A 17,532-nucleotide genomic window follows, 5' to 3' on the forward strand; every position below is an offset into this window, starting at 1 on the left:
TGGAGCAGATCAACGAATTCCAGGACTCTCTTCTGCTGGTGTTCGTTGACTTCGAAAAGGCGTTCGACCGACTCAATCACGAAAACATCTGGGGCGCACTTAGGCGTAGAGGAGTTCCAGATAAGCTAGTCCATCTCATCGAGGCTCAGTACGAGGCGTTCTCGTACAAGGTTTTGCACGACGGCGTCTTGTCCGACCCCATAAGGGTTACTGCTGGCGTGAGACAGGGCTGCATTTTATCACCGCTTCTGTTTCTCATCGTTATGGATGAGATATTAGTTGGAGCAATTGACAGTAGACCAAATCGAGGATTGCCTTGGAATCCTCTAAGGATGGAGCAGCTAAATGACCTCGACCTAGCCGACGACATTGTCTTGCTCGCACAACGCCGAAACGATATGCAGAGCAAGTTAGACGACCTCTCCGAGAGCTCCCAGGCAGCAGGTCTCACAGTCAATGTAGCGAAAACTAAGTCTATGGTAGTGAACACTGACAATTCCACCAACTTTACAGTAGCGGGACAACAAGTTGAGCAGGTAGCCGTCTTTCAATATCTTGGTAGCCAAACAACGCCCGATGGTGGTACCAAGACTGATATGGCCACACGGATCAGGAAGGCCAGGGGTGCCTTTGCAGGTCTGCGAAACATTTGGTGCTCAAACCAGATCACTCTACGTACGAAAACCCGAATCTTTAATTCAAACGTTAAATCCGTACTGCTGTATGCCTGCGAAACGTGGTGCGTCTCAGCGGAGACAACGCAAAAACTGCAGGTATTCATTAACCGGTGCCTGCGATATATTATTCGTGCCTGGTGGCCTGATAATTGGATATCCAATGAGGAACTCCATCGTCGGTGTCATCAACGGCCGATAGCCACAGAAATTCGTGAGCGTAGGTGGAAGTGGATCGGACACACCTTGAGGAAAGGAGCGAACGAGGTTTGCAGAGCAGCACTCGACTGGAATCCACAAGGACAGCGTAGAAGAGCCGGACCCAGAGGCTCATGGAGACGGAGCTTAGCCAACGACATCCGGGCTGTTGACGAGAACCTGTCCTGGCGACAGGTAAAAGCCATGGCGGGTAACCGTCAGCAGTGGAGATCTCTAATTTCATCCCTTTGTTCTGCCGGACCGGCGGACATGGACACATAAGTAAGTAAGTGCATTGGGCTGGACATGTAGCATGAATGCTGGATGAGCTAAACCCCTATAGAGACCATCGATTTCGTGGCAAAACCTGCACTTGTTGAATATGTGTGTATATCTGCCTAAAGCAACTGTGACCCCTATATTCAACAACAAACGAGCTCAGAGAGAAATGAGAGTATATATGTGTTAGCTCTTTCTTTTCTTTTTTTGTCAATATTTTTTGTTTTGTTTATGCTTGCCCAGTTTTGCTTAAAATGGCGTCGAAACAAGAAGTATTTCGCAACAAGCCTTCTGGTTTGACTATCGATGAAGATGTGTACCAGTCGAATATTTGAAGAAAATTTTGATCTCGTTTCTACAAAAAACATCATGCAGATGGGACGTGTTTTGGTCGGATAGAGCATCAACGCATTACGCCAAAAAACACAATCGTTCCTGAATACCCATTTGATCCCATTTGTATCCAAAAACCACGACCCGACAAATCTGTCCCAGTGCGTTCAATCAAAGATTTCTTCGAGAATTTGTTTTCTTGGTGTAAAAAATAACTGGAGAGCCGCGAATTGCAAACAATTGATTGGTAAAATCAAGAGATACACTCGCAAAGTTGACATGACGGCCGTACAACGCTCCTGCTCCGACATCAAACGGAAGCTTCGCCGAACAGCCGATTATGGACCGTTTTCCAATGTACCCTAATTGTTTTCGACAATGGACAATGTATCTTTAATTTCGGTATATCAAATCTTCTTCATGTATCTTTGTTTTTTTTTGACAGCTTGAGAAAAAATGCAAAATTTTAGCAGTCACCCGTTAATTTCAAAAGCAACCCGGCAGCTCGGTGTTATAACAAAGATTGGACGGGATTTTAACGATCCATACTGTTTAAAGGCCCTGTATTATTTCTTGGTGAGACCACTATTAGAAAACTCGTGTCTGACCTGGACTCCTTATCAAGTAGCCTGGATATCGAGAATAGAGCGAATGCAGAAGAGATTTATACGCATAGCACTACATAATCTCCCGTGGCGTGATTCTGTGAATCGTCCTTCGTATCCTGAACGTTGTCGCCTTATCGGTCTAGATACTTTAGAACGAACGACGCAGAAAAATCCTGCAAGCTATATTTATCACTTACGTGTTGAATAGAGAAATCGACTCGCCTAATATTCTTTCGTTGCTTGACTTTCGTCGAAGACCTCTATAACAAGAAGACTGGCAGCTCTGCGAATATTCGGGAGACACTGATGGTAGCTCGCTCTACCGGTCAAGGTAGTCCCTTGATGCATCTGTGTGAGTGAGTACTTGTATTCGTACAGCCATGCCAACATAGCCGTACAAACACCAATACAGAATTTTGGAGAGCTTACTAACACTTTTGCAAAATTTACCACCTTCGCTAAAAGAAGCACCGCTGATAGTGACGCTCGACGTTTATAAGAAAAAATAACAGAGATGCCAGTCTTGTTAGTAATGAGGTCTTCGCTTTCGTCCTCTTCAGCGTTCTCTTCGTTTCATTAGATTACTGAATCCTGAATCGCACCGTACAGCATTTAGATTCAACGAACCTATCACTGCTCGCATCCGTGCGCTTTCTCTGGTGGAACGTTTATAGGAATTTGGTGAATCCTCAAACAAATTTTATCAATAGATTGTTGATTGTACTATATTTTTATATTTTATAATATGACTGTACAATTTTGTATTTAGTTTAATTAGAATTAAGTGATTAACAATGAAATGTTTTAAATGATATAATTTGCTATATGATAGTTTGAAAAAGATGGTGAGGTTTTTATGCCTCCAATAGGATGGTCTCTATTAGGTTTTTCCCCATCCAATCCATTGAGACTAACGTTGCTTCGATGACCCACCCTTACCTAATTTTCTGCTCTTTCCCCTTTACTCCTATCAATATCTTTGTTTCATTACTATCTTCTACCGTTGTAAAAAAATACTGTTATACATAAAAAGTATATAATTTTAGCAAAATTAAATTTTCAACTTTGAGTGCGATTTTCTTTTTTTCACTTTTTGTAACATGATACAGACATGATTCCAGCGTACTACCACAATTCTATAAAAAGAGCTGCGTGTTATTTTTGAGAAAGTGGTTTCTTCGACCAACATAAAAAGCACGAATACTTGTCAAAATAGAGAAAAATTGAACGGCGTGATAAGCATATAGTCATAGAAACTGGCCCAAAACACACCGGAATGTCATACAGACTTCTAGGACAGAAGGGAAAAACGGCATGCTTGTCGTTGGGTGATAGACGGTTAGGATGCTGACCATGATCTATCACTCTGTCTGACCAACTAAAGAACGAGCAGCTCGATTTATACAGACAACATTATTGTTTCCAAGCAATAATTGAACTATAGTTTGCAAGTTCACTCTCCAGAAGATAACTAGCCATTGATAAGATCGACGTATTTAAACCGTTCGTTGGTGAGTTTCATCTTTATCTTTTGTTACCTTGACACCAACGTACTTTGTGACTGCACACAATCGCTGGCTTATCAACCTATCAACCTAGTCGAATACCATCGTAAAAGGTTTTCCAGAGTACTGACCATCAAATAACAATCTGTTTATTGACTCGTTTAATGTCTACCGTACTAATTTGATCTTGTCATCTGAAGTTGAGCGTACTTTATTGTGTTGTTTAGCCTATTATTGTTAGTAATATTTATCGCACGTGATTTTTGATACAAAATAATACACCTTATCGCTTATAACCGGGAGACGAATAATTTAATTGATTTCATTTTGTGTCTATTATCATGTGTTGTTATCGCGGAAGTGGATTCCTGCCACTGCCAGGATTCATTGCAATGTTCTAATTTTACTATCAACGAAGCAAATTTAAGTCGATGTCAGAAACTACATGCAGACTAATTAAATCCGGTAAGAGTGCAAATAATTAATTAATATAAGCTTCAATAAATCTATCAAAATGAAGTTGAATAAATCACAAATTACATAGAATTGAAAGATTTCATCCGAAATTCGAATTGAATTCACTGCCTTGGTGAAATGATTTTTAACGATTGATGATTTTGGGCAATGCATGGTGATAGTTCATGGTCGTACCGAATTATCATCCATTGATCAACTCGGCTCGAGAAAGGCAGATAAATGATCCGAACGGTAGTTAAATGCAAATCCAGCAACTATAGAGACCATCAATATTTCACACCTCAGGACGTGGGTGTTTGCAAAACTGGGCGAAACCTTGTCAAAGCTTTTACCTACTTGTCGTTGGCAAATGGAATTTAACAATTTGTTCGAAGCCGAATGTTGCGGTAAATGAGACGGGTTGCAGTCGGAATAGTGTGTAATAAAATAGAGTGCTCATTATTAGTGGCCGAGAAAGATATTCGCTTTTTGTTGCGAAAATATCAAGCACCATCGTTCTGTGTTTACATTTTGACAGGTTTTATATGCAATTTGAGGAACTTAATATTCAATTTTCTGTTCTGTTGAAAATAATTTTTAATGATTTGTTTTGATTATATTTATGTTGCTAAAATTCCAATCATTTTGAAATGATCGATCCAAGTCCAACTTTCCCATTTTCTGCGTAAATCCTAATTCAAAATTGTTTTGATTAGAAGGAGAAGATTAGCAAGAATAGTTTAAAATAGATTATTCAAAGTAATGTATTTGCTTTGCACACCCCAGGTGTATTATCAGATGCTAACTATAGTTAAAACCGAAGTTCTTCATTCTTGATTGAATGGGATCCATAATTATCAAGATACTGAATGACGTCGGCAGTGATCAGCAAAAGTTAAAAAGAGAACAGCAAACTCCAAACCAGATAGAAATTATATATACACTTCCAAATGATATGTTCACTTCGTTACCTTTTTGACTGTTACTCTGCGATTACTTTCCTACCTCTACCGTTCTGGTGTTCCTACCGACTGCTCATATCCCACTCATCGCGGATTGGTCACGAAATCGGTGGCTTCAACATAAGGTTTTCTGGATAAGGTTCTGGATTAACAATATAACTATACGCTCGAAGATACAAATAACTCTCTTTGCGGCTATCCTCAGCGTTATGATAATATAATGTTGCGCAGTTAGATCTGGACTTACTGCGGTCTTCATCAACTATAGTTGATTAACTGAGAGAAACTTTGATATCATATCACATTTCAGCACTTTTTTATTTTGGTGAAACAGACTGAGCAAATCTGCATCGGATTCTTTTCTGACTTCCACATGTGAAAAGTGCCTTTTAAATAAAACTGTTCCGCCCTTTACTTCAAATTTGAAGTTTTTGTTCTAGGTGGACAGGATTTCCAAATCTGCTCGACTTTGAAGCGTTGTTCTGAAATTTGATATTTTTTAAGTCAGGAACTCAAAAAAATTTATTAAGTTTCGATTCATTCGATTCGATTAATTTTCATATATACCACATTTAATCTTAATATCATATTATTAATAGTATTATTATTGATATCATAAATGTGAAAGGCTGGATGATGGAGTGGATTGCCAACCTGAATCCTTAAGGTCTGAAGCAAATATGGCACTTCTCAATTCAAAACAAACAAATCATCACGTGGGTTAAAGTTGGTACAGCGAAATTGATTATTACATGGAAGGATTCTAATGCTGGAAGACGACTCTTATAACCCCGGAATGCGCACAAGTGCCTCTGTTTGTGGGTCCGCCCAATCCCTGTTGGCCCTTCTGTAACAGTATTAGTGTGAAATTCATTTGATAATCAAATTTGGATCTACTGTAATTCTACCTACATACATTGGCAAGTCCTTGAAATGATGGTGGCTTTCCCCTACTACTACCTACTACTAAGAAAAAAATATTTTAAGTTTTTTGACAGCCTCATTTTGCCGACTTGTTTTTGATGTGTTCCACAACTGCGGAATATTTTGTGAAAATCTTTTTTTAGGCATTGTTCCTGGCTTCTCAAGAGCTTTTTTTGAATTTTCATAACAAATTTTAGTTTTAAGATGCCCGGTTTATCAGGCAGACTCTTCGACCCATTATATACGATAATTTTGAAAAATCTTCATATCTTTCTTTTCATTTGAGTTTGTGTGACGTGCAAACCAGATTGGCAAATAACTGGTATACTGCGTACCACCAGTGCCTCCATAAGCATAACATAGACCCTACAGTGGTTCTTTTCTTACCTCTTAATAACTCCTAACCCTAATATTAGCACCTTCTAGTGATAGCAGCCGAGGTACGAGTAACCTTAGTCGAGATCGATTAACCAGCCCCCGTGGAAGCCAACATGATCGAGGGAAGGTGGAACTCAAACGAATGCTGAGTGTTGCAACGAGACTTTGCCAGTCTTCAGCTGCTGATCCTATATCAAGGACGGCTCTTCACAACATCGTTTTTTCATCCAAGTGAGCGTTCGCAGGTTAGAAGCGGCTTATAACAACGTGTGACCCGCAGCGGACGAATAAATTAATAAACGTGTTGCCCTGGCATTAAACCCAACATGGCAGTCTCATTACGAAACTCTGTAGCGTGGCTCTAATAAGTGAACTTTTCTAAACCAAACTACTACGAACTACTACGAGAGCATCAATCGAGACAACGAGCTAAAAACTACGAATGGAAACTCAATATTTGGGACTGCATATCATTGAACTACTGATTGAAGTACTGAGTGCTGCTCGAACAGCTTGAACCCCGCAAATTCGGCATCGTAGCTTTACAGGAATTTTGTCGCAAAGGAGAGGAGGTTAGGGGATCCATAAGGACAAAGCTCGGTTTTACCAAAACGGAGATAATGGATAAATTGCAAGATGCTGTGATTAATTGAAAGGCGGTTAACCAGATGAAGTGTCTATTGAAGATAAAGTGCTATTTCTCAATTACAGCATCATGAACTCGCAGGAAAGTAGACCCGGCGTTCTACGCGCGGTTGGAGGCAATATACGACAGCTGTTCGTCACGGAACATCAAGATCGTCATCGGGAATATGAGCTCTCAGATCGAGAATGAAATGTACGGTTAAATGGCTCCACAAACTGCACGACTACATGACCGATAACGGCTAATGTTGTATAAACTTCCCGCAGCTTCCCGAGTCCTTTTTTCTCGCAAAGATATCCGCAAAGATATCCGCAAAGAGATCTGACTAACGTACGAATAACCAGAATGACCACTTGCTCATAGATGGTCGGTTGTTCTCTAAGAACCAGGATGACTATCAGCCAGTAACAGTATATGCGCGCTTAAAGTATCAGCCGTATATCACACCCGTCAAAGCCGTCCGTCCCTGCTCAAACAGTTAGAGTCGCAGATCGCTTCGATTCGGATGGCTCCAAAAGCACGGCCGATGGAGTGGCCGCAACCGTACTACATAAAGAACCCCTTACTTACTTATGTGTCCATGTCCGCCGGTCCGGCAGAACAAAGGGTTGAAACCACAGACCTCCACTGCTGACGGTTACCCGCCATGACTTTTACCTGTCGCCAGGACAGGTTCTCGTCTACAGCCCGGATGTCGTTGACTAAGCTGCGTCACCATGAGCCTCTGGGTCTGCCTCTTCTACGCTGTCCTTGTGGATTCCAGTCGAGTGCCTCTCTGCAGACCTCGTTCGCTCCTTTCCTCAAGGTGTGTCCGATCCACTTCTACCTACGTTCTACCTACCTACGAATTTCTGTGGCTATCGGCCGTTGATGACACCGACGATGGAGTTCCTCATTTGATATCCAGTTGTCAGGCCGCCAAGGCGTCCACCTGCTGTACTTGTTGTTCCACTACTGTGAAGTTGGTGGGGTTGTCAGTGTTTTTACCATCGACTTAGTTTTTGCTACATTGACTGTGAGACCTGCTGCGTCGGAGCTCTTGGAGAGGTCAATTAACTTGCTCTGCGTACCCTTTCGGCGTTGTGCGAGCAAGACAATGTCGTCGAGGTCATTTGGCTGCTCCATCGTTAGAGGTTTTCTAGACAATCCTCGATTTGGTCTACTGTCAATTGCTCCAACTAATATCTCATCCATAACGATGAGAAACAGGAACGGTGATAAATTCACGCCAGCAGTAACCCTTATAGAGTCGCAAAAGACGTCGTTATTCAAAACTTTGCACGTGAACGTCTCGTATTGAGCCTCGGTAAGATGGATTAGCTTATCTGGAACTCCTCTATGCCTAAGTGCGCCCCAGATGTTTTCGTGATTGAGCCGGTCGAACGCCTTTCCGAAGTCAACGAACGCCAGCTGAAGAGAGCCTTGGAATTCGTTGATCTGCTCCAATATAATGCGGTATGATATGGTCTGCACATGACCGGCCAGTACGGAATTCAGTTTGCTGCCGCAGGAAAGTAGTGTCGATCTTCTCATGGATGCGTTTGAGGATTACCTTACAAAGTACTTTGAGAGTAATACAGAGCAGCGTCTCCTTTTTTAGGGACTTTAACCAAAATGCCCTGCATCCACCGGAAAAGTTGCGGATTCCCATGTATTGCTGAAAAACTGATCTGGGCTGACAGAGATGGTTTAGCTTTGGGCATTTCGGCTGAAAAATAGTCTATTCCTAGCGCTCTATTGGATTTCAACCTCATGATGGCTGTTTCAATTTCATCCTGCGATGGTGCCTCCGAGTTAACGTGATTTATTAGAAGAACTGTTTGCGTCATACACCAACGGCTGGTTTTGTTGGTCTCTGCCATTTGAAACTCGGAAGAGTTGTTCAAAATGTTCAGTCCATCGCTTAAGCTGTTCTGTACGACGGTCAGTCAGTAGCTGACCGGCTCTGTCCTTTAGCGGCATCTTTGTATTCATCCTCGTACCACTAAGGCGAAGAGTATCGTACAACAAACGGATATCACCATTGGCGGCGGCGGTTTCTCCTTGTTCGGCTAGGGAGTTATTCCAAGCTTTCTTGTTCCGCCTACAAGCTCGTTCAACAGCCCTCTCCAGTTCAGCATATCGTTGACGGGCAGCTCTCTCCGCTCATCGATCTTCCTCCAAGTTTCGTCCGAAATCGACTCCACTGCGCATTGCGATGAAAAACCCCGGAGTGACTGATTTGATAGGAAATGCGAAGAAACCTTGGGGAGAAAAAAAGATCTTGGAAAAATTATCTGGACACTGCCATTAGGGAGAACTTTGAATTCCGACGGGCACGGATCTGTTGGTCGTGATGAATGAAAGAAAGAATGAAAGAAAAAAGCGGCCGAAGGAGAACTGAGATCATAACAAACTTTCCCATCTGACAAATCTTGCAGAAAAGTCGAAAACACAACGTGCTCACTAATCACATATTTATTGATTTTCAAAGCAATATTCGATACAGTCGATTGACATCAATTATGGCAGATATTGCGCGAACATGGTGTTCCAGACACACTGACGCGACTGACCAGAGCAACATAGGATCGAGTGATGGGTTTGGTGCGCGTCTCAGGGACACTCTCAGGAGGAATCCCATCCTGACGTTACAAAGGTTGACCTAAGGTGACTTCATATGCTGCATGCTTTGAAACGTTTCTCTTGAGGAGGTGATCAGACGAGTGAGCGATTTCACCTAGGGTTTGCCAATAACTTTGATAAAAGAGCCAAAATCTTACGAACGGCGAAAGTCATCTACGCCAGAATTAAAGTGGAGACTAACACAACGGTGAAAGGACATGGAGCAACAGACAGTAATCGCTAACGACGGCGAATTTTAAATGGTAGATGGGTTTGTTTATTTGGGATTGCTAGTGTCCACGGAAAATAACATAAGTAAAGAGATCTAATGACGTAAGAAACGTTTGCAAAGCGTGATCGTTGCGTCGCCGTACGAAGCTGACATCGTACAAACGCTTATTAGTCCGATAATTCTATTCACTTGAAGCTATGACGTTGCTCACGGACGATATACAGGTCGTTGCCGTATTTGAACGGAAGGGACTGCGGATTATAATTGGCAGAGTCAAACTGAAAGCGCAGACTAGTGAAAGCGAATAAATCACGAGCTACGAGCACTCCCTGGAGAGATTCTTAACATACATCTGGCAAAAGTCAGTAGGTTAGGATGGTTCGGACACGTCAAAAGAATGCCAGCACCAAGAACAGAACGCTCAACCGTGTCCCCCATTTCTGAGACGACTAAAACATTGGCGGCGAGTGGCCCAAGATCGATTTGAATGGAAACAACCGCTAGAAACAACATAAGTCACTCCAGCTTTATGTTGACGACGACGATGATGATGCCTTATATTATATGCTAGTATCAGCATTAATTTTGGCTATAACCAACCAAATAATGTGGTGTTTAGAGAATTTGTGAATAGTTTCACAGTTTTAACTGTCACTTTCGTTAGAGGTGGGCAAAACGGTTGTTTCATGGGAACGGCTCTAAATCGTTTCATTTTCTGTTGTATGTATTAGTCACTAAACTACGACTCGCGAACCAAAGTTCTTGTTACCTTCGGTACGTTCGAAAAACCGTGGTTCTTTTACGAGCGTCGTTCGCGTGAGCGCTCTTTTCTGCGTGGCGGTTCTTTTGGAACGGCTCGTGCCGCAAACCGTTCGTCCATCCCTACTTCCGCACTAATTATTCTAATATTCCCGATTTGTTTGATAAGTAACATAACAATGGTATTTTAATTATTCGTTTGAGAACCAGCTGCCTGTCCTATTCGATCAACTCCAAATTTATTGTTTGGGTAAGAAAATGAATTCACTTCACGTTCATCATTGATACTATGCAGTTCCTCAAGACTTGCACGTGATCTAGATATATGCACTGTGCACGCAGTTTGTTTGCTACTTAGCGGTACAATCAGAGTTGCGACATCCGTAGGATAGTAATCCAATGTCATACGATTCAATTAATTGACTCATCCGAGCCGATTTGTCTGCAAACGTGAGTTCCCCGCCAGATTAAAAAAAAACTACGCATAAACTTTGCAATACATGACATGTACCTACTTATCGGCAATCACAATAGTACTCCTTTCGGATCGCACTACTTGCTTTTTACGTTCCGTACCAAGAAAAAGTTGTTATTTATTCTCCTTAATTAACGAGATATTGCAGTTTGATTTGGAATAAATTTGAAACTGTGCTTATGTTATTATGAAATAATCTCTTCTGCCTGACTTAACTCGTCTAGAATTATTGATGATCATTGATCCTTGAAAAACGAATTTTTTTAAACTACTGTTATTTACCTTCCGTAAAGAACTGGTATTAGTTATATAAAAAAATGAGGTTTTCCGTTTTAAAGTTAACAACCGGGTTAGACGGCATCAAAAGGATGCCCATAGAACAACGCTATCATAATTTGAAATGCAAAATTTCTTTAAGAAATGTCTTCGTTCACTACCAGATGGATGGAGCTCGGTTTTGTTTTTCTTTTGAGTCAACAGCCGACCGCATGAATGATTCGAATACTAATTATCCAGACGTATCGAAACACTTTAGAAACCGTGGGCCGTAAGTAAAGTGTGTGTTTTGCAGGTCAATCACAGCGGCATGATAAACAAGGTACGACACACAACGATCATCCGACAAAAAGAGTAGGAAGTTCTGAATAGCGAAATATTAGCGGAAATAGGCTTTGGCCAAGTAACATCACACGTTGTAGGTAGATAAAGAAATACATTATGACACATTTTTTCAGTGTTTTCCATTGGTTCAAAGTTTTGCGGTATAATCAAAAGATATGCAAAAGAGCCCATGAGCAAAGGTATGGTTTCTACCCATAAAACTTCCACCGGATATACTAAACAACTACGATGGCAACTCGAACATCGAGAGATCTAAAAACATTGCAATTTTCAACAAACATGCAGATTTTCATCTTCTGCTACGACATAACTACTGTTATTACGTAAATCAAGCTGCGATGCTCAAATGAAAATTTTAAGGCGGTCCTCACTCCGTACATAATTTTTCAATCATAGGGATGATTTTTTTCACGCAATAAAACATTTTCGTACAAATGAGATTGTGCTTTTTTGATAAAACTCAATGTAAATAATACCGCTTTGCAGCCGTACAAGTATAACGGATAATTGTTCCGAGATAATCGATTTATTCGTAAATGGAAATTGCCTACTCCCAACTTCCTCCTTTATTGGGACACAGTAAAGCTGATAATGCCGAAATACGTATATTATTTTAACACTGGTACAGTGATTAGCTAAGAATGACTATGGAAATCCGACATCTATGAATTCGGTTCTCCGAAATTTTTACAATTACAACAGCGAGTGGATCCACTAAGCTAAATCCTGCTTGTCGTTGTCATTATCCACACTAGACAAGTATTCCAATTTATTGACCCCAAATTTCGGAAAGTTCGAATCCATCTTTCTAACTTACCTCCTGTAATCCATCTTCGGCATGAACTAATTTTCTTTCCTCTATAATCGGCCCACGATGGGCCCGGCAAAGGTTGTTTTTGGGAGAATCCTTTACCAAGGAGCGGTTCACGTTCACCAATGAATTTGTTATCATTCATTATCACTAGTGCACATATAAATATCTTCCGTAGTCTGAGCGCAGTGCTTTACTAATTTGTCTTTATATGCACGAATACGCTACTTTCGATTCACTGTTAATGTGATGAGAAGTAGTTTGTACTTAGAAAGCACTGATAGCGGTGATTACTGTTGTATATTTCTTTTTATGTAAATACCCAAGCGGGCCTACATTGTCGTATGCCATCTGTCTGTCACTTAGAATCGTCAAGGTAAGTAGGTACCTAGTTAAGTATAAATATATCACAAAGTACCCGGATTTCTAAATCTATGTTTCACCGTGATAAAGCAGATTGTTATTGTTACCCAGAATGAACTGGAGCGAGATTGGTAAAACAAGAACGAATTATTCTTAGTTCTTAGGCATAAAAATTCCATGCCAGTTAGGAACAATAAACGCGATAAGCGTATCAATGACTGGTGTAAGTGATCTCAAACCCAACTGTTGCTAACGAACTCGTAACGGAGAGTATTGAATTGTGTTAGTAAAAGAATTTCATCCAATCATACGAAAAATCAGCATTTTTTGTATCTCTATTGAAATGAAACAACTCTACTTCGAAATTACCTAGATATTAGGTCTCCAAATGTGAAGGTTATTAAAAAATTTGCCAAAGGCATCCCTCTAATTATGTTCAGATTTTTACAAAAAAAATTCTAATATGCATTCGAAATAACTGACGGAAGGAGAGTGCGGATATTTTTAATATAAACTTCAACTGCAGAATTATATATAAATAGCTTGCAATCTACCTTTAGGTGGATAGACCACCAGCTCGATGTGAGTATTAGGAGTATACGGAAGAGAATATTTGTATTAGACTAGGCATTAGGAGTAAGTACACTAAATACTCTTATGAGAGTATAGGGCATTTTTCAAAATTATCGTACAGAATGGGTCGAAGGGTTTCAGAAATACATCATCTTTAATACACGAGCATAGTGGATGAACATATAAAGAAAAATAATGTTTTTAAATTCAAGGTTTTGTATTTTCCTAGAAATTTCCAATGGAAATTTTCGTATTTTCTCAGTTATTGCTTATTTTAAAAGTTCAAAACTCTTCACCCAAGTAACATTTTTGTTGTACAAAAGCTTATAAAGCACTTGTTCCACGTGAATTAGCTGTACAACAGTTTAATAAGCTATTACACAACAAAAATGTTACTTGGGCAATTAAGTGGCGTAGAGGAGGCCTGGGGGCCCTGTAGCCACAAGGTTACCAACTTTGCCTTGGTCAGCGAGTGGTCGTGGGTTCGAATCTTAGTAGAATCAGGCCGTTAAATGTACTGTATTAAATTACTTTAGCATGCGTTTATTCTCAAGCCTCTCCACAACCTTCCTTCCGACTGACTTCTGCTTTTTTACCAACAATCCAACCTCTTGCCGAGGCAAAGTATAAGAGTATTACTTTCTTGAGGAGCGAATGAAACCTTCTATCCAAAGACTAATTATAACTTATTGCACAACCTGATTCTAGAATTGATAATGCAAATTAGTAATGAAAAACGCATACTCACCCTCACTTTGTGTTGAACTATGCTTTACCGACCATGAAACCTACCTACCGTAGCCTACTGACTTTCACAAGATGGACGATGGGAATTTCTCCAAGCAGTGCCTGTAGCTCGTGATTCATACGCTTCCGCCACTCTCTGCTTTCAGTTTATACTCCGCCAAATGTCGTCCGCAACACCTTCCACTCGGACAGGGCAAAGGCGTGTATGTCCTCCGTAAGCAGCGTTGCACCTTTAAGTCCATAAAGAACTCTACTGAAGTTTTTGAATTTAATTATTAATTAATATCCATAAAGTTTTTTTTTATTTAATTCCCATAGAGAACTTCCGGTCTAATAAGGGGTTTGTATATTGTTGTTTTGCGAAGAGTAAAGTAGGCCTGATTTCCAGCTTGAATACGCCGCTGATTCTCATCACTAGTGTTGTTGTTTACGGTCCCAAATACATGAATTCATCTACCACTTCTAGTTCGTTGCCGTCAACGATTACCGTCCATAGGAGGCGCGCGTATGTTTATTTTGAGCCTCTTCCTTTCGTGTATTTGGTCTTCAACGCATTTATTTTAGGCCCAATCCTCCTAGACTTCGCGTTCAATCTGGCGTAGATTGCCTCCGCCGACGCCAAGTTCCTGGCCTCTCGTGTCTCTCGTTTCAATGCCCGGCCCGCTCGTCGGTCCACCTTCTCAAGAGTCATGTTGAACATTGTTCATTTGTCAGGTGATCTCCAGTTGGCTTTGTGGATATCTTTGCGTGGGTAAAAGGTGCTTCCGATCACTAGGCCTCGGGAAGTTGCGAAGTTTATACATCGTTGGACGTTATCGTTCTTATCAGTGTACAGGCTATGGGGTCCTATCACCGGTCTATACATTTCTTTCCTATCGACCCGGACGTTCATATGTCTGATGACGATCTTAATATTCCCTAGCGAGCAACTGTCGTACATTGCCTAAAGTCTTGCGTAGAATGCTTCCTTATCGTCGTTGAGTCTACCTTTATGCGGACAGCGCACGTTTTTTTGTTTACAGGTGACTAGACCACCGCGACCAGCATTTAGATCTATTATGGTATGCTCCATCCTTAATCTATGTGCACTGTTTGACATACCACAAGTGATTCGAACGATTGTCTCGGACACATTGTCTCGTTGATCGCCTTCCGATCTATTACGCGACCCTGCATTCTGTCAAACACTACAAAGTCTGTTCCCACTTCGTTGGCAACTCCACTACTCTGGTAAAACTGGGCCTTTCCACCGCGGATCTTCAAACCTTCTCACCTTTGCAACAGATGTCCTGCAGAGCAACGATGTCGAGTGTACGGGGTTCAAGCTGTTCGAGGATCACCTGCGAAATTTAGCGAACTACAATTTTAAGTACCGAGTATCCACGTTCGTCGTGCTTGTTTCTTAGCCTAGATCGATGCCGAATATTCCGATCCGTATTAGCTTGAAGCTAATACGCCGCCACTTTAGGAGGGAGGCTCCTATACTAATGAAAACCAAATTTGGCATGTGGGAGTTTTAGATGGCAGAAATTTTTTCTATGGTGAATTACGACCCCTTCCCCTATGGAAGGGGGGGCTCCCATACAAATGAAATACAAATTTCCTTATAACTTGAGTACTAATCAAGCAAATGGAACCAAATTCGGCATGTGGGGCTTTTAGGGGGTAGACATTTTTTTCTATGGTGAATTAAGACCCCTCCCCTGTTTAGGAGCGGGGGCTCCCATACAAATGAAATTCAAATTTCATTATAAGTTGAGAACTAATCAAGCGAATGGAACCAAATTTTGTATGTGGGAGATTTTGGAGTCTTGAATTTATTTTATGATAGTTAGAGACCTCCCACCCCCGTGGTAGGGGGATAAGGACTCTCATACAAATAATACAGAAGTTTAGGCGAAACTCAAAAACTAATCGAACTCGAGAAATTCGAGACTCTTCCATAAAACATTAGTCAATCACAAGACCACAAAAACTATCTATAGTAACACTAGATCATTCAGGACGAGACGGCCACGAGTGTTGCCGGTGACCCGCCGTCGGAAGCGCCGCCCACTGGGGGGAGGTAACTCCCCGCAGAAATCACTACTGTCTAGATTTATTTGTTTTCCTAGGTCTACCTGGGTTTCCTGGAACGAGCGATAGCGAGTAAGGAGAGGATCGCGAAATGTTACTTTCCACAAAAAAGTTTTCCGTGAAATGGTACATTCCGCTTGAAGTTTTTCGCAAAATGACATTCGGCGAAACGTTGTACAATCATGGCGAATATTACTATCCGCTTTCTGGCTATGCAATGAGGGGACAGGGGAGTTGTTTTCTACTTTACTGTGAGGAAAAATTGCAAATTTGTATATTAAACTACCCATTCCTGGTAACTAATAAGCATTAACATAAGCAGCAAATCAGCGTATCTGGCATTTTATACTCCACGTTGTTGTATATTAGCTTTTTGACTGCATAGGTGGCATCCAAAATTGTATTCAAATTCATCGTGTTGGTAATTAGCTGTAAATTAGCATTGTCAGCACTAAAAGAAGGTTATCAGTAAAGTAGCTGTATATTTTGCCAAAATAGCATTTAAGTAGCATTTAAGGCGACTTAAATGCTTATTGGCCTACATTTGAATAGCATTGATGATGCTTATTGGTTACCTGGGATGCTTTCTTAGTTACGTAACTGCCAAAATGAATCATCTAAGGTTGAACTCCTCAGAAACTTGCAAAACACGAGATTGTGACAAAGATCATCCGAGATTCATAATTTATGTACAACACAGGTTAATTTGTGGCAATACGAAGTTTGTCGGGTCAGCTAGTTTTACAATAAAAATCGAAAAATATATAATTCTCACAATCAATTTCGTAATCTATTGATGAAAAAATCTGCGGCGCCATGTTTGAAACACTAAAAGAAATGTTCATTAATATTTTTGTCATTTTTTCAATTTTTTTTACTGTGAAATTGTAAAAATTACATGAAATTTCAAACACAAACACAATTCTTATTTCAAAAGCACTGCCAGCCATCATAAATTACCAATAGTGTAAGCAGTGTGTTGGTTTAATAACATATTGACGTATTCCTGAACTACATATAAGAGCAATTTTAATATTGAATTTTTCAAAAGAAAATTAGACCGCCATTCACATTTTCTAAAAATCTAAAAAAACCTATTATTTATACATTTGATTGAGCAATTTTTTGATAGAAAAAAATAAGCGGCGCCATCTTTGGAACACTGAAAAAAATGCTCTTGAAAACTTTTTCGATTTTTTTACTGTGATATTCGCATCGGAAAATTTCCAAAAAACAATGGAAATGTGTCCTGCGGTGAGTATAACATCTGTGATTTTTTTCAAATTTTTATGATAATTGGTTTTGAAG

General features: G+C 40.5%; 1 protein-coding gene across 1 annotated transcript in view; it reads right to left on the minus strand.

Annotated features, from left to right (window-relative positions):
• The window catches only part of LOC128740248 (putative inorganic phosphate cotransporter), a 45,176-nt gene extending 32,566 nt beyond the window's left edge, over nt 1-12,610 (minus strand). The window contains exon 1 of the mRNA XM_053835782.1: nt 12,472-12,610. Coding sequence (XP_053691757.1) covers nt 12,472-12,610 — 139 coding nt within the window. The remainder of the gene's footprint in view (nt 1-12,471) is intronic.
• Between the last annotated feature and the right edge of the window lie 4,922 nt (nt 12,611-17,532).

This window comes from Sabethes cyaneus, chromosome 3 (assembly GCF_943734655.1).
Source record: "Sabethes cyaneus chromosome 3, idSabCyanKW18_F2, whole genome shotgun sequence".
In the NCBI taxonomy this organism is placed as follows: Eukaryota; Metazoa; Arthropoda; class Insecta; order Diptera; family Culicidae; genus Sabethes; species Sabethes cyaneus.